The 18,312-nt window shown below is 40.0% G+C and overlaps 1 protein-coding gene across 7 annotated transcripts in view; it reads left to right on the top strand.

Moving 5' to 3' along the window:
* The window catches only part of GRIK1 (glutamate ionotropic receptor kainate type subunit 1), a 161,349-nt gene that overhangs the window by 79,249 nt on the left and 63,788 nt on the right, over positions 1-18,312 (top strand). For all 7 annotated transcript variants that reach the window (XR_013945541.1, XR_013945542.1, XR_013945543.1 and 4 more), the window contains exons 2-4: positions 8,017-8,184; positions 10,634-10,891; positions 12,803-12,984. Coding sequence is in view for 4 of the 7 variants with exons in the window: in XM_080577681.1 (XP_080433807.1) it covers positions 8,017-8,184; positions 10,634-10,891; positions 12,803-12,984 (608 nt within the window). In the remaining 3 variants the exon portion in view is untranslated. The remainder of the gene's footprint in view (positions 1-8,016; positions 8,185-10,633; positions 10,892-12,802; positions 12,985-18,312) is intronic.

The raw sequence follows: 18,312 nt of genomic DNA, 5'->3' as shown, positions 1-18,312 counted from the left end.
ATCAAAGGTGTGATGGGCAGAAAAACAAGCTGGGTGGATGCAAAGATGGCAAATGCTGAGGTAAGGACTGGGGCTTCCAAAAGGGAGGGAAGAGGCTGAAGGAAAGAGCAATGTGTGGAGGACTTCCAAGGCAGTGTTTGAACAGATTGAAGAGGGAGTGATGGCAGAAAAGTCACTCAAGCTCTCAGCTTCATTGTCTGTAAAATGAGGATGATAATAGCTGCCTAACTCAAAGGTCCCTGTTGCAAGGCTAAATTCACCCGTGCGAAGAATGCTAATGTGTTTAGTTTATATTCTGTGAGCTGAATGCAAAACCCATGCATTTAATTCCATTAAAACCTAGGGGAGTAAGCCCATTTCAGCCTGGATTTGTGAACGTAAAATGCAATTATTGTTGGTTATAGGATTGTGATTGTTGATGATTATTTCCTGAGAAACTTTTTTCTGTTTTTAATTCACACATAGAGCAGTTTTTAGGTCATGTATAAATTGGAGGTAATATCCAATTTCTGGCCTAATCTTACGCAGTTGGTGAGCTAACTTTAAAAAGAAAGATACTGTTAAACTGTCTGCTAAAGGTAAACCTGCAAGTAATAACCCATTTGGTTATTCTTTCCCTGTAAGATGAATGCCCAGACTTAGCTCTGTGATGAGCACACTTGCACTGGCTCTCAGTCAGGCTCCTTGTGGCATAGGAGAAGTCGGCAAGGATGGAGAAAAACACTTGGGGTGTTTTCTAGCAGCAAGTGCTTTCAGTCCCAGCAGCACCCTCTTTAACTGTGTAAGTGGACATTATTTGCAGGAAAATTCTTTATAAGTACTGCTTCGCCTAGCTCCATTTCGGGATAGCATCTATAGCCCTACCACTCCACCAGCCCCACTGAGAGTCAGAGGTGTGCGCTAGCCCATAGCCATTCAGACAGCAGAGTGGTGTGAGTCCGTGTCCGTATCGACTGAGAGCAAGGGCAAACTGTATGTTAATCTGGCTTTATGAATCTCCTACGTTAACTTGGCATCAGCAACAGCTTCTCTTTCAGGAAGCCAGTGACATGTAGCTGCACAGTTATTAGGATTTTAACTCTCATTTCTCTTCAGTGGGAGACAGGTGGGTTTTAATGAGGTCTCACGGACCTCATGGTGTTCAGACAGTGCTGAGAAAAAGAGGGGAGGCTTCTCGAAGCATTAGTCCCTCTGGGAGATAGGTGTTCAGATGTTTCTGGAAATCCTGCTACCAAACCACCTGCACGTCGTGGCACTAGGACGCCGTTGAAAGCTGTCAGTGTCTCAAAGCCTCAGGGATGGAGCAGTGACTTCCAGTGGGCCATGTGCCTCAACATCGCTGATTCGGTGTGTCCTCTTGTGCAACAAACATCTCCCCAGGCAGACGAGAAGGTGCACGTCATGCTCAGTCTATGAAACTAGGATATCCTCTGAGTAAGGAAAGGACACTTGGATATCAGCCATGTAGAAATGTAGTTTTATACTTAATTGGAGAGAACTATAAAAATAAAAAACTTTTTTTTTTTCCCAAGAGAAAAATTCCTGTGTCTTTATAAAGAAAATCTTAGTTGCTAACTATATTTTTCCTTTCTTATTTGATTGTACCTTTTAATATTTCAAACAGTTTTCACTACATGGTCAGCATGTTTGTTTTCAAATAGCCTTCTTTTGCCATTTGAATGTAGAACCTGAATAAGAACATAAACTACGTATGGCTTCTGAGGTTTTTAAACTCCTGTCTCTCACTTTAATTTGTCATAATATCCAGATACTTTGAATTAGTATTAATATGCTTACTACTGGAATCGTGTATGTATGAGTAGCTGTGCTACTCTCCTTAAGTTGCTGGAACTGCTGGATGTAGGACAGAGGTGGTATGCTAAGGGATGAAAAGCTGTCAGCAAATAAAAATCTCAGTGATATATTTTTTAAATCTCATTGTGTCTGGTAGCTTTACCTATGGTCCTTGAATATTGTATCTAGTGTTCAGCAGCTCTCTCTTTTCTCAGTTTTAACAATACAAACACGACTTACGTCCAATGCCAGCATTTTTCACTGGTCAAAAAGCAGAAGGAATTACTTTAGTGATAAAGAATTAAAAAATATCTGGAGAGTGGTTCAATAGCTGATACATGCTGTGCAAAGGAGGTTAACTACTGTGTGGAAATAAAACACAGAGGTGAGGGTAAGGGACGCAAGGAGGTTACTACACTACAGTGTGTAAGCATGGGCAGAGACCTGCCATAAACTTGCCTCATGCAGCCACCAGTGAGCTGGAGAGACTCACAGAAAGTTTAATTGGGAAATCTGAAGTTTTTGTAACAAGATAATGAACATAAGAATGTTCCAGAGAAAGATCTAAATTTGAAAAATAACTGCTCTTTTGGCATGTCCATGGCAACCGCTGGGTTTCAGGCTGGTTTAAGGGCAGAACATGTTTTTCCTCTTTATTCTCCCTTAGGTGTCAGAGGGTAATATAGACCACCTTCAAAAAACAGTTGTATTTTCACACCTCTGTTTTGCAGGCTATTAGGACTGTTTTTCTCTGCAAGCCTACCTCCAATCCAAGTGGCTTTCTGCAGTAATTTAATAGGGAGTACAAAATTAAAAAAAAAAAAATAAAGGAAAAAAAAGCATTGTTCTTATGTTAGCTATGGAATAGGTAAGGAAAATCTCTACAAGCAGGATACAGCTATAAAAAAATATATGTTTTGAGAAGTTAGCATTTAACTTTGAAAGCATCAAATAATACCACTGACTGAAATCACAGAATTTCCTTTATGTCTACTCAGGCAATTCTGTGTTCATACAGCTAAAAGAGTATACTAGATCCCTGGTATTGGAACTGAAATTTGTTAGTGAGATATTCTGCATTGAGGAAACCCAGCTAAAAAAAGACTAGGTTGATAACTGACATCAGAAAGGTCAACAATTTTTAGCTGTTGCTGTTTATGACTGGTTTTAAAGTGGGGATAGAGATTTTTTCCCAATAACAATCTTTTGAGCTGTGCCTTGTCTTGAAGCAAAATGTTGATACCCATTCAGAGATATGGAAATTGATTCAGCCATGACCTTTTCTAAAACTCTTTCAGTCCGTGATGACCCTGTTAAATGAAACATTTGCTTGCTCAGGACTGAAGCTGCTTTTTCAGGTGCCTACTGAGGTGTGCTTTTATATTTTTGACATTTTACTTGCTGTAGGTTTTTTTTTGTTTGTTTGTTTTTTTGTTTGTTTCAAAGGATGAATGGCGCTGATGCTTTGTCATATTTGTCAATTTGACTTGCATCCCTTGCTGTTTTCTGAAGAGGAGTCACTCATGTGGCTCAGATCTCATTTCTGTCAGAGCAACATTAGCAAAGTAGTAATTTTTCTCTTACTTTCCACGGCTAAATTAAAAGTAGGGGAAAAAAATAGCTTTTTTTTTCAGCCTCTGAGATGTCACTTCGTAAAGTAAATGCAGAAAGGAAAAGGTTTTTTTTTCACACATGTTGTGCACTGAAGCAGGATTATCTGTTAAATGAACATGACTGCTGGGTTCTCCCACTGATATGCTCACGTGTGGCTGATGGCGAGTTACTCCCTGAATGCAGTAGGATTGGGTAATGTACATCTGGCTTTGCCACTCTGCAGCCTGCAAGCAACAGGGCATGTGGGACCAGAGCACAGGAACACTCCTCAGCCATATCTACTGGCACAGCACCTGGGAGGTTTTAACATAAGAACCAGAGCAGCCCCTATAGATCCTGCACTCACCTGATGTGGGGTACTCAGCTTTCAGCTGATCCAATGGTCTGAAACTGCACATCATGGCAGCAAACATGGCACTGCTGCAGAACTGTCAAATCATAGAATAACCCAAGTTGGAAGGGACCCACAAGGATCATTGAGTCCAACACCTGGCTCCTCACAGGACCACCCAAAAATGAGACCATGTGTCTGAGAGCATCGTCCAAACACTTCTTGAACTCCTTCAGGCTTGGGGAGGAGCCTGGGGAGCCTGTTCCAGTGCCCAACTACCCTTGAAGAAAGGACAGGCCCACCACTGCCCGGGGCTAAGCAGCCTTCGGTTGGCCAAAGCTGCAGCAGAGCATATCCTGGGGAGCTACTGGGGAGGAGAGGAGGGAGGTGAAAGGGAGAACTCAAAACCCAAGCTTTGTCCAATGTATGTGCTACCAGTGGCCCACCTTGAAAACCAGTGCTTGTTTTTGTGCTTAGCAGTAATAGCCTCATTTCTGGAACATCATTTATATCTTGAGTTAACATTGATTTTTTTCCCTTCCCTTGTAGAACCTTTGGTTAATTTGTTTTTAAAGTGTTGTACAGTAATTACTTGATTTAAATGAATCATCTGACAAATGGATTCTTCGTCAAACTTGTCACTTACTCTGCTATTTCTCTTTTAACCTGGACCTTACAATATATTCTGAGCTTGACTGTAAGTCATCAGCAGAACATGAGAGAAAAGAAACTATTTACTAAATTGCTGGATTTCATTAAGAGTACATGGATGAAAACACAACAGAATGAAACAGCCAGATTGTATTTGCTGCCTTGTTTGTGATGCAAATTTTTAGATTGATTCAGCTCTTTTTATACCCATAGGTCCCAACAGAAAAATCAGGCTCAAATAAGTAGTAGTTCAAGGTTTTCCCAAACTTCACTCACAACAAACAATGATTTCCTCCATAAACTATCTCACAGACTTTGTTCATGGGCAGCAGGGCCTCTCTCTTTGTGCTTAATTCAAGGATTAACCAAGAGAACATATAGTCAAATAAACATCTATTGGCTTGGAGAATGATGCAAGTGGTCTCATAATTTCCCTATCACAGGGGTGGAGAAGGGGAGCACTATCTTCAGAGACTCTAAATGGCACCTTGTTTAACATCTCTAGTTCAGCTAAAAGAATGGCTGAAGGAGAGCCCTGTGGGAAAGGATTTGGGCATATTAGTGGATGAAAAACTGAATATGAGCCAGCCATGTGCATTTTTCAGCCCAGAAAACCAACTATATCCTGGGCTCCATCAAAAGAATTGGAGCTGGTAGGTCGAGGGAGGTGGCTCTCTCCCTCTGGTCTTAGGGAGTAGGGGAGTACTGTATACAGCTCTGGGGCACACAGCACAAGAAGGACATGGAAGTATTAGAATGAGTCCAGAGGGGGCCACGAAGATGATCAGGGGGCTGGAGCACCTCTCCTGTGAAGACAGGCTGAGGGAGCTGAGGTTGTTCAGTGTGGAGAAGAGAAGGCTCCAGGGAGACCTTACAGCGGCCTGCCAGTACCTAAAGGGGGCCTACAGGAAAGCCGGGGAAGGACTCTTTGTCAGGGAGTGTAGTGAGAAGACAAGGAGTAATGGCTTTAAACTGAAAGAGCATGTATTTAGATTAGATACTAGGAAGAAACCTGTTACTGTGAGGGCAGTGAGGCACTGGCACAGGTTGCAGTATAACATGAAACCAAAGTTCTCTGCAAGTGCGTTACTGATATGTTAACATGCACAAAAGAAACCTGGAAAATGTGTTGAAAGGGTACCAACATATTGGTTGTACAGCTGACTGTCAGAGAGACATATCTGAATACATTTGAAGTATACACAATGGTGCATATGCTGTTTTGATTAGTTTGCTTAGCAAAACTTTCACTCTATCCATCACTTCTCCTTTCCTTCCACTTCTTCCCTCTGCCCAGTGAATTTCAACTCTTTTTTTAAGGGGACCAAGCAAAAATTCTGCAAATTTCTGCTAATGAAGTATAAATAGCTCCTGCATATACATCAATTAAAATTAATCTCAATTTAATAGACAACTGATTAGAGGTCTGGAAAAAGTCCTAGTCCTAAAATGAGAAAATGTTTGCATTTATGCGTATGCATAGGACATGAAGACTATCTCATGGTATTTGAAAAAAGATATTTTAAGCTAAACAAGCAAACAAGCAAGCAAGCAAACAAAACGAAAAAGCACAGCACAGTAATAGTTTCCATGATGGAAAAGATTTTTTGCTAACATCAACTGTCTAATTAAAAAGTTATCTCAGGCTATTGATTATACTCGGTGGATTCCACCTTGCCTTATGAAACAATGTTCTGCTAATCCTAGTAGGGGTCCAAGCAAAACACAACAGGTGTATCTTGCTGGCCTAAGAACAAACTGACATTATTGCCAACTGAAAACACTTGTCTTCCATAGATGAAAGGAAGGAAAGTAAATTTTATTGAATCAGAAAAGAAGTAAGCTTGTTGGGATCATCATTGTCATGAGGAATTATAGGCTCTGAAAGTTCTATCTAACTAAAATGAAAGTCTGAAATCCATTTAGTAAATGAGGAAATTGGTTAAGTTGGTAGAATTGCTTAAGTCATGTTAAGGTGCTGTTACGTATGGTTTTGAGAAATAATGCTGCGTATTCAAGAGTAGCTAGAGATTACATTGCCAGCTTGGGTTTGATAGTCTCCAGTGTTTTCATTGCCGAGTTAAAATTCAAAACAGGTTTTAATTCCACTGTGTTTCCATTTCCTGATTATCAGCTAATGACTGCACTATTCCTACACTGGTGACATCAAAATTGCAAGAGATTGCAGCACATTAGCTGAATATATTCTGATGCTCGGAAAATATAAAGCGATATCTAGGGCTCAAATTTCACATGGGGAAATGTGAAAATATGTAACTGAGAAATCCAAAGTATTCTCTAGTGACTTGCACTAAATGAGTAAATTATACTTGCAAAATCAAGTACTGAAGCTGGAGATTGCTGTTTAAAGGAGCTATTTTTTTTCAAATTAGCTGTGTTTGTTATGCATTCATCAAATCCCAGTGCTCCTAGATAGGCTGAATATGTTGTTGGCATAATATAGTCTCTAGAGGCTAGAGGGAGTAGACATCCCAGTATAAGTGGGATGGTCTGTTGACTTGAAACACAGGCAGGCACCTTTCCCATCTCAGAATACATGCCAAAGTAATTCATAGTGCCTCCAAAACTAAAATTCATTCTTTACAGGTCCTCTTCTGGAAAACTTACTTTCATGTTAAAGTTCTTATTGATATCACTTGTTTTAACAAGGAACAAGAAATATATATAATCTCAGTTTGAATGGTAGAAAATAAGTTTTGACAAATTGAGCAGAGCTCAAATAGCAGTTACCCAACTGAAACTGCACAGAAGGGCTGGGACACCTCATTGTTCAAATAGTTCAGAACAGATGTTAAAGGAAGAGTTTAGAGGAACAATAGGAAGTTGAGAGCAATTATGCTAAATGCAGCACTGCCCTTGCAAGGGGATTTCTAAAGCAGTGTCATGATGGTACTGGTAGGCACTACATCACAGGAGACATCACTTATCACTGGCACAGAGGCAGAATCTTCTCTGGGAGTAGCATGTGGCTCAGCTGTTTTATATCAACAAGTTCAACTTGTACAGCAATGAACTTTGATAAAGCAAAAATATTCACCTGTCTCCAAGAAAACTGAGAAATGGCCAACATTTGTTGGTAACATGTAAATAATAATAAAAAAGCCCTCTTAAGGCAAAGACCTTGAGAGGAAATTTTCGGTCCATTTCTACTCAAACTACATATCACTTTTGAATGTGGAACTTGTACTGTCAAGATTTGTAGAAACACTTCAGAAAATATCTCCAACACATCCAAGTTTCACCTCTAAACATAGATTACACTGAGCAGGGGGAACAAGACCAATGAATATGACTACTGCTTTTAGTTGGGAACTTGACAGAAGTTTTTGCAAGCATTTAAACATTTTACTACAGAAAGCCTGAATGATAAACATGTATCGTCTTTCACAGATGTTTGTCTAACCAGCATTCATAATACTGAGTTAACCTACAGTGACATTGTAGATAAAAACTAATGGTCCAATGTGCTTTTGCTTTTAACAGCGATTTAAACTGTTTTCCTTTATGAACAGTCAGCTTATTGTTGCTCATAATTTATTTTTCTCTTTTTTATGTACAGTGATGAAGAGGTGAATAATACTTCTCATTTATCTCTGTATCAACAGGAGGGATCTTTGAAACTGTGGAAAATGAACCTGTTAATATTGAAGAATTGGCTTTCAAGTTTGCAGTCACCAACATTAATAGAAACAGAACTCTGATGCCTAATACGACATTAACCTATGACATTCAGAGAATTAACCTTTTTGATAGCTTTGAAGCCTCGAGAAGAGGTAATTATCTCAATTACTGTGTCAAACATACATGTTCTATACTACCTTGCCACTGCCTGATCTTCTGTTCCAATTGTAATATGTGTATACAAACAGTAACATAAAAATTATGTTTCAAAGAGAATCAAACTGGAGTTGGTCTTGTCATCTAGTTCTGATAAAACACCTACATCCTGTCTGCATGCTAAGAGCCCCAGATGGAAGGAGGCAGGTCCAACCAGTTTTTCTTTCCAAAAAATAGATTTGCCACCTGGAATTCTGCAGAAAATGATCACTGCCTAACAGGGAGAACAGTGGGATGTCACAACCCATAATTAGCACATGCACACAGTTATCCATTATTCATAACAAATGATTTTTATTGTACCTTAAAGAGCAGAGGTCAGTAGTGCCCCAGTCCTGAAATATTAACACTTCAGTGGGTTAGACAGAAGTACAATTTCTCTGTTATAAGTAAGACATGGAGTGGACAAGTTTGGAATTTTTTGCGTATTATTTATTTTTCCTGGAGGAAAAAGTATGGTCCAATTATTTGCATCTAATTTACTTGCAAATGTAAACAGAAAGGGGGAAAAACACACAACTTTTCTTAGGCACAGTGTATTTCTTCACCTCTAGGAGGCAACATTGAAGTTTGCTAAAATTTTATATTCAGCAGTCTGGTTCCTGGAATTATATGGTGTGCACACAATCTATGCAAACAAGTTTGGGAAAAGACCCATAAATCACCAAGACTTTGCAGATGTGTTTTGCAGTTCATTATAATATCTCTTTCTGTAAAAAGTACAAGATATGTTTGGTCTAAGTTAAAAGATATGTTTGCTATAAGGCAAATGAAGGCTGAAAATTAATGTGCTTCACATCATGAATCATGTTAGAACACTGTTAAGCTTTTGTTTTTTAAATGTCTAAGTTACTAAATTCTCCTCACAGTACTTTAGTTTCTTACTGAAGATTGTGAAAAAAAAAAATTTCAAAGAACATCAAGGGTAGCTTTAATTTCTGTTTATTGCTTTTTTTGCCTTTTTTTTTTTTTCAAATATCAAATATATGCTGGAATTGTATGCTATCAAAAATCAAATACTCTGCATTTTTAATCCATATAATCCAGACCTCCAGAGAGGATTTTAGATTCCCTCTATAGTGAGAATCTCTTCTGTGACTATTGTGAAAATACTTCAGTGTCTTCACCATTTAATCTGTAGGAAGGAGTTCATTACAAATATTTTTGTAATTCTACACACTAAAGCACAAGGGATCCATGCAGACAATAGTAATTTCTTCTCTGCATGAATTATTGATATTATTTATGCAATTTCACATTAAAACCTGTTATCCTTTCAGAAAGCTTCTGAATTAAACCTTGAAAGCCTGTGCATTTTATGCTGTCTGTAAAACACCCATTTGTAGACTGAAAACAGAAAATAATTGATTTTCTGTCACATTCTATTACTACCAGAGACTAAATATTAATTTAAAATATCTCTGCTCATTGTGGGTGTTCAGATACTTAGTATTTCATCCAACAGCAGTAATTTCTAGATTTTCCACAAAGAACTACCTTACAAAGAGTACAGCATTGCAACTCTGTGCAGAGGTTTGTCCCAGTCCATAAATACCTTATTAGAAACATTTACGGTACATTTTACGAATGGACAAAGGTAGTTAAAATTACTTCATCTTATGTCAGTTAGCCTGAAAAGACATGGCAGGGGAAGAAAAATAAAAAGATGCCTACAGAAGGGATTCTTTTGCTGGAAATACTAACCACATTGGATGAGATACAGGCACAATGGGAAAGAAGCCTTTGTTGATACTAGCATTTGACTGATTTGGAAAGGTATTAAAATATCAGTGATGTTGGATCTTTATTTTTCTGTGTTGTTACTGAGGCCTTTAGGCTTTACCGCTTCTTCTGTAAACACCGATTATGGAGCGCCATGAATCATATTGGCGTTTACTGTTTATATTACTTCAGTAGCCTGAAATTAAAGCAACTCACATTGATAGTAGTTTGCCAGTCATGGGGGGAATCTGTATGGTGTCTGTTGTGATTCCATGAACATATTCCCTGACACACTGCCATGAAACTTAATTCATGTGACATCCCTTTGGCAAGCCCATAGTCAGAAAGCTCCTGGTTTCTCCAGGATAATGCCATTCAGAGAAAGGCAATTTGGGAATCAATGCAGTTTGAAGGCAATAGACAGAGAAGGTTTTTGTTTGTTTGTTTTTTTATAAGCAGGAAACTGGTTCTAGGATATATTGCTAATCAGTAACACCATTTTCAGGGACCATTTCCAAGTGGGTCTTGGAGCAACATGGTTACCCGTTGCCACTTTCAAATCATAAGAATGGATGGAGAATAAATTATCTTGGCAAATGCCTTGCGAGTTTCCTGCTTTTGCTGACCAGCAGCTTCTTCCTCCCCTCCCTCTTCTCCCCACAGCATGTGATCAGCTCGCTCTTGGTGTAGCTGCCCTCTTTGGACCTTCCCATAGCTCCTCCGTCAGCGCTGTGCAGTCCATTTGTAACGCACTCGAAGTCCCACATATTCAGACCCGATGGAAACACCCTACAGTGGATCACAAGGACGCCTTTTATATCAACCTCTACCCAGACTATGCAGCCATCAGCAGAGCAGTTTTGGATCTTGTACTATACTACAACTGGAGAATAGTAACAGTAGTATATGAAGACAGCACAGGTAAGTAGTACAGGTGTGCTGCAAGTCATGTGCTATGTGCTTCTGCTAATGTAAGTACATGGATAAATTCTGTGAGAGAGTGCCTGTGATAGTTCAGTTTGGCATTCTTACAGCAGCTTTCCCCAGAATATAGAAGAGAAAGATCTCTTAAGGCGCAGTTGTGCTTCCACTCCTATGGCTTTTGGAAAGCTGTTCACTTCATCAGAAGTTAAGAAGTCACCAGGAGGTAGTTTCTCAGTTCTTGGTACTGAGTCACATTTCGCTTCCTGTTTGTGGAACCAGTATCACAGCTTGAAACTGGTAAGTATTCTAGTGTGGGGCTGATTAGGGATTCCCTGTCTCAGTGAGGGGTTGATCTTTAAAAGAATGCATTTACAAACTAAGAGTTCAAACTGTAGCATTTTTAATGCAGAGACTCTCTTCTTCCTTGGAACTCTCTCAGAAAAAAACAAACCCAGTTGTCAGCTGGATACTGAATGCTGAATCTAAAAGGTGCAATTCGTGTAAATGTTTCCATCCTGGGACTCTTAACTAAGAAGTCATAATGCTTAATATTCTGTATTGATTGTTGATACTTGAAGACATCCAAAGAACAGATCCAGTATTGCAGGAAGAGAAAAAGACTGTTTTTTTCTAAAACCATTGCCAATAAATTGAGTGAAAATCAACAGTGAAAGCCAACGGCCAATAGCCAACATAGCAATAACTCGATAACCTCAGAAAAAATAGTGATCCTTCACCTTGCCTTATATGTACCATTGGGTCATTCCGGCAAGGACATTCATGCACAAGACAAATATATACCCACACCCAGCAAGAGAGCAATGACTTTTTTCATATTAATCATTTGTTTTTTGTTTAAGGAATGCTTCTTGCTCATATTCTCTCTCCCTATAGAGATTTTTAAGGCAGCCTTTTACTTTCACTCAGCAGGAGATCATGGGCTTTTTTTTTTTTTTTGTGGGAAAATTAAGTTCATGGGTAATGAGAAAGAAATCGTAATCACACACCTCAAAGAACTCTTAACTATCTTACTTTGTTTTTGGAGGCAGTACAAATTACATAGGAGTGCTAAATTAGCTAGTAGAATTGCACTGTGTTTAAATACTTGGACAAATCTTCAGCTGGTTGAGCTCCACTGACTTCAAATAAGCCCTGTAGATTTCTACCAGCTGAAGACATAGTCTTAGAAATCATGTTCTTGTGTTTACAGATATAGAGTTAGATCTCAAAGTATTTCAATTCTTTAGAAGATCTCAGACTTGCTGAGTGACCTTAAGCAAGTCATTTAATTTCACTATGTCCTCGAGCTTTTTGTCTCTAAACTGATGAGAAGGAAAAAATAAAGTTCCCCTCTCTAGGGTATTGCAACGTATGCTGAAATGAGGACAATGAAAGCCATATGGATGCCTATTAAGAATAATTATTGTTAAGTGGCACTCAGGTTAATCACTAGCTCAGGTTAACAACTTGTTGCTCACTTAGAGCAACATTGCCTTTTTCTCCCTCAGTCTCTCCTCATTTGCTCATGCCTTATATTAGCCAGGAAAGATAGTAAGGAGGTTTTCTCAATTCTATGTTCTTGTTTAATATTGAAATAATAATTAGCTGCCAGCAAAGAAGAATTATATCATTTTTTGCAATGTACAGTATCAATATTGCATCAATAAAAACATATCCTAGAGTCAACAAATTCCAAACACATTTCAGAGTATTTAGATGCTGAGGCGAAGTGTAGTCATGAAAAGGAAAATCTATAACTATATCAGTCAGAAGCTGGAAAATATGAGGTTAACAACTTATCCTTTAGATATGTGAAACATGTTAGGACTGATAAGAGACCCTTTTTAAGTGACAATAAATACTCACTGCACATAATGGTTAGTTGTATAATTGCATATCATTTTTCAGGTCTAATTCGACTGCAAGAGCTCATCAAAGCCCCTTCTAGATACAACATTAAAATCAAAATCCGTCAACTGCCCTCTGGGAATAAAGATGCCAGGCCTTTACTCAAGGAGATGAAGAAGGGCAAGGAGTTCTACGTGATATTTGATTGCTCACACGAAACAGCAGCAGAAATCCTTAAGCAGGTAAGGGGAAGGGAGTGAAAACACACAACATTCATTTTGTATCCTGAAAGTCATCAGCCTATCTGGTTTTTATTTTGTGGGAAACACTAAAATTGAATCAGTTTTCAGTTCAGCCATAGACTAGTTAATATCAGGGACAGAAGCTGCTAGAAAATGTGCAGCAATTTCTGAGCACTCAACAAGATTTCAGGGCTTCACAGAACCACAAGAACCAGGAGCAGTATTGATGTCTGAAGAGAAGCCCGTAAATATCCAGCAGAAGGAAATATGCATTTCTGTTTCATACTTCAGGTTCTGCTTGACTAGGAAGATTGTTGCATTTATTTTAGGTTGTCTTAGTTTAATCAATACAGTTTGTATGCCTTCCCCCACAAAAAAAAAGAAAAAGAAAGAGACCAATTTGGAGTGCTTAGAGAGTGGCTCACATCGAGCTATTGCCTCTTCAGAGGCTGCACATCAAGTTCAGTGCTGACTACTGTAACAACAGGGCATTAATCCACTGCAGAGAATAGCACAGCTCTGAATTCACATGCCCGTAACAAAGCAATATGTGGTCTACTGGCACCACCTCATTACATTTCAAACTCTGGTACAGCAAGAAGATGGAGTGGAGACATTAACGGAGGAAAAATGTGTACTTTAAAACAGGAAGGAGGCTATTGTTCAAAGTTTCCATAGCCCTGACCTAAATGCTAGAGCTGGATAGTCACACAAGGCAAGGACAAGCACCACAAAGCCTGATGTTAATGGGTTGGGACATTACCAGGGGCACACAAAGAGTGGTGCAAATTAGTATTTGCTGTTGTCACTTACTATATTTTTCCAGACAATCAAAGTCTAAAGCACCAGCTTCTGCAATTCATTGACCTATAGACAATAATACCAAGCAAGTAATGTATTGGGAACTGTGTTTACCTTTTTTGCTGCAGTTGTAGATTTGGACTTTTTTTAATTTATTTTTTGGTTGTTATTGTCACTTGGTCTAATGGGAAACACTAATCACAGGAGACCATCAGGAGAAGTTCCACTGATCTAAATGCTCAAGGATGCACTGTCCCATAAAAGTTGGGACCTAATGCTTCCATCCCATTGCTGAAATATTTATGTATGTATGTATGTTATGTTATGTAGAGTAGCATTATGTGTCAAAGTGGGTAAGCCAACTTACTGGATGCGTTTGTCTGCAGAGCCTGAAACCATCGTCTCCATGCTGGAGACTCTTGGTGCTGTCAATATAGACTTGCAGGGTGGTGTCCTAAGTCAGTTGAGCAACACAGCTGAGAGCAGGTACACAAGTTCCTGTGAGCCAGTAGGGCTGAATTTATTGCAGTCAGGAAAGTTGATCCGTACTATGTTTTAGGGTTTTCTCCATGCAAGTTATATATTTACAAGAGGGCCAGATGTAGGCATGATGTTGGAAACCTGAGGAAAGAGCAAGGGCAGGGTGTGCAATCACATAGCTGCTCTCTCACCTGACGGGGAGCACACTGCAACATGCAGCACTATGTGAGAAGAGGGGTGGGCAGGAGAGCTGCTGTACCCTCGCTCTGCTCGCTGGAGGGACATCCAAAAGCATTAAAACATGACAGCAGGAACAAGCTGCTCCCAAATGTGATTTGTGGGGGAAGGGTTAAACTGACAGCATGGATTTTCAGGGATCTGCAAGAAGAAAGTGCAGATGTCTGGCACACTGCGGGAGGCACAGAGCTTCAAATGTACCAGACTGAGTGTAAAAAAAAAAAAAAAGAAAAGAAAAAAAAATATTAAAATAACCTTAGTGTCAAAAGAAGAAGAGGAAGTGCTAAAAGATGCACTAAGACAGGGCAAAGTGGCAGAACAGTTTGTGTGGGAAATGGATCAGGGGAGACAACTGACAGGCTGCAAATACAGATAATGCTCTCCAGTGCCTTAAGAGCCCAGAGAAGGATGGTGAATGGCAGTGTGGAAGAAAACAGGAAAATTAAGGGAGGTACACCTGTAGGTCAAAGCTGCAGGAAAGGAAGCATCATAAATATAGGCGAGAAAGAAAGGGAAAATGTCTTTCATATGAGATACTTCAGTGGCTGTATCTAGTTGATGGCAGCAGTAACTCAGGTGTTGATGTTCCTCACTGCCAAAGGCAGCTGTGAAATGCAAAGGTGTGGAGGGCTCTGAATTCATGTGTGGATCATCTGTTTTTAGGTCAGCCACCTGAAGTACCATGGTTCATATTCTCATCACTGCACACAGAAACCTCTATATAATTTTACACTGAATGAGAACAATATATTAAAGAGAATACTACAGAAAATGTTTTAAGAAAACTCTTTAATGTTAGCAGCAAAAAACACATACCATCATTAAATTCTGTAAGATTTCTGATAGGAGTAGAAATCAGAGCCAACAGTCACCTAAAGCAGTCCCCAAAGCAACAACTTCTTGTCTGAGAACTGTATTTACAGTAATGTAGTAAATGCTTGGTAGCCCATACAGAAGATAAATTAGGGTGATGGAAATGTGTAGCCGGTTGGGGTGGGAATATTTCACAGATTAAAACTGCACCAGGGTCACACTGGCACGTGACCCCCCATCATTTGTGAAACGCAAGGATCCTGCATCCTGCTCACCCTCCAAGTCTGCCCAGCTTCACCCCAGAGCTTTGCACAAAGGTCTGCATCTCCCCCCTCCAAGCCCAAGGGTCCAAGCCTCATTACCAGCATTGGCTCCATCTCCTTTGGACACCCCCCACCCCAGGTAGGCAGCATCCCTCACCTCCTCCAAGCCTCACCAAGGCTGGGGAAGAGACAAAAGGCCACCTCTTCCCTGCCTCCAAGCTACAGCTCAGCACCAAGTGCTCTCCAAGGAGCAGTGTGTGTGAGCACCAGCTGTGGCACAGCTTGTTTGCTGGGACAGGGGGACAAGGGATACACAAAAGCTCTTCCTGGGAGTGAAAGGATTAGCATATCAGAAATTTATGTCCTGAAAGTGTCAGCTTATGGAGCTGCATTTGGCAGCATGGAGCTGCCTGGACCAGTTGCATTACCAGGTTTGGGACATGGGGAGGTGACCTCTTCACTTGCCTCCTTTGAGTTTTGTTTACAAACCAGCACAAAAGACAGACTTCTTCTCTTAAATGGGACTATCTTTTGCTTATTTATAGCTTCAACTAAAATGCCACCGAACCACACTTCTTCCTTGTGCACAAGAACAGGAGAATCAATAACCTAATTTAAACAAAATACAAAGCCTGCAAGCCGCTGAATAACCTATTCCCTAATCTCACACATTTTCCCTTCTCTCTGACATGCTGCAGAGAGCCCAGGCTTTCACAGTCCCTGACCAGCTTAATGAGACCTGGCCCTTCCATCATCCACATCTGGAAGGAGTAAGCAGAAATGGTGATTATTAATTACTTTTTCAATAGTTACTTTTTTTTTTCCCTACATATTCCCTCTTGAGGGCTAGTAACTTCATGTGACTGGTGCACAGTGGCTAAAGGAGGTTTCCGTCTCTGTTGCTGGTACCAGGCAGACAGGTAACCTCCCAAACCAGCACATCTGCTGCCCAAAGTGACCCATCCCACAAGCATCAAGGTATCTGAAATTACTTGAGCCAAAACAATACACCAGCAGAGTTTTCAAACAAGATGCACTGCACCAGCAGAGCTGACGGAAAAAGTTTTAGCTGGTCTGTCACTCCCATAGCCTATTTGAAAATATTGGTTGCTGGAGCTTTAAAATTCATAAAGATTGAACAAATGTTCTGACAAGCAGCAAGATCTAGTAGGGAGTCAGGTGCTGAAAGCAGGAGCTAAGTGCAGCTGAGGTTTCTAAGGGTAGAATTTTGATCTCAAAAGACCCAGCTCAGGATCTGCTCAAGCTCTGTAGGAGCCACCCAGGTTGTTTTAAACTGTGCCTGTCCTACCCTGCTGCAAGGGTGCATAGCATCTCCTGCCTTTCCAAGCCTCATAACAGGCATCACTGAGAACGTGAGATAATAAAGCACTCTCCAAATATGCTTAAGACCAACAGGACTGAATCAATTACACGAGGAATTTAGAAACAATTTCTTAGGGAAAAACTTGGTGTTTGCAACACTCACCTGAAATATTCTGTGGACAGAGATCTAGTGCTGTTCTAGACTAGGTAAGCAATCGCACAAGTCAGTTAATTCTAGTTATTGCAAACAGCGATCTGTCTTGTGTGCAAATCTTCCAGTATGTTGTGCACTTACTGTATTTGGGTTGATTTGGTCTTTTTGTATGAGGAACTTTGTTCAAGAGGTTAAGTTGTTAAGGTTAACCTTCAATTTACTCTTCTAATGCACCAATAGTTGGCATAGATTTTACTGTTAGGCAAACGCATGTCTCATAAATTATGTTGCTACTAGCTTTAAATTATCTACTCCCTCCTCCACACCTTTAAAATAAATTTTATGAAATGTGAAGTATATTTAATCAGGTTTAAGACACTCATAAAACATTTTATAAAGACTTCTGTGTTCACTTTCCCTATGTGACAAAGAGCAAAATAACTAATTTGGTTCTTACAGTAGTGCAAAAACTGTCATCATAGTATACATTCCATGTACAATAATAAATGTGAGAATATAAAATTTCAGTTCTTGAGTATGCTCCTTCCTGTAGCTTGTCAGGGAGGCTGAAGCCTACTATCTGCTATGAAAAGGCAGGATTATCTCTGTTCTCACTGCTGCTGGAGGAATACTTGTGGCAGATCCTCCCAGATGACCCCCACGCCCCAGTGTGAGAAGCAGAGAGGTATTCGATATTCATCTCACCGGTTCTCCTCTCTCTCACATCATCTTTTCTGAAACTTCTGTTTCTCATTTCTTGTTAGCCATGCTATCTAGATGAAAGCTAAACTATTTGCAGTACCACCCATACTTCTTGCACATGTAGTTCTTTGTTGCCTTGTAAGCTTCAATGGGTGATGCAAATTCAAGTGGATTTTCAAAGTGATGGGGTGTTTTCAGTCTGTACTGTGAGACTATGTCCACACCGAAGCTTCAAAGGCAATGTCACTGCCCTGGCTCTCCAGGATCTCTTCAGGAAGCATAAGGAGACAGCCACAGCTTTTTGGGCCCCTGGGCCAACACTTTCACTCTGTCCTATTCCTATGGGCCTTTTTTTTACACCTGGTCTCCAATACTAGTAAATGTATGTCTTGTTTCTTGATGTGACTCATGTCTATGTTGGAGGAACTTTTTACCACTTCAAGCTGGATTGCTGCTGTGGATGAGTGTGACATAGGTTACATGGAAGGTTTCCAGTGAGCTAAGTCATGAACAATTAAAGCTGCCTGTGTGAAGTCCAGGAAAGCACAGTAAGCA

Source organism: Anser brachyrhynchus (genome assembly GCF_964034855.1).
Source record: "Anser brachyrhynchus genome assembly, chromosome: 1".
In the NCBI taxonomy this organism is placed as follows: domain Eukaryota; kingdom Metazoa; phylum Chordata; class Aves; order Anseriformes; family Anatidae; genus Anser; species Anser brachyrhynchus.
Note: the sequence above shows the minus strand (reverse complement) of the source record. Positions and strands in the feature narration are given on the sequence as shown.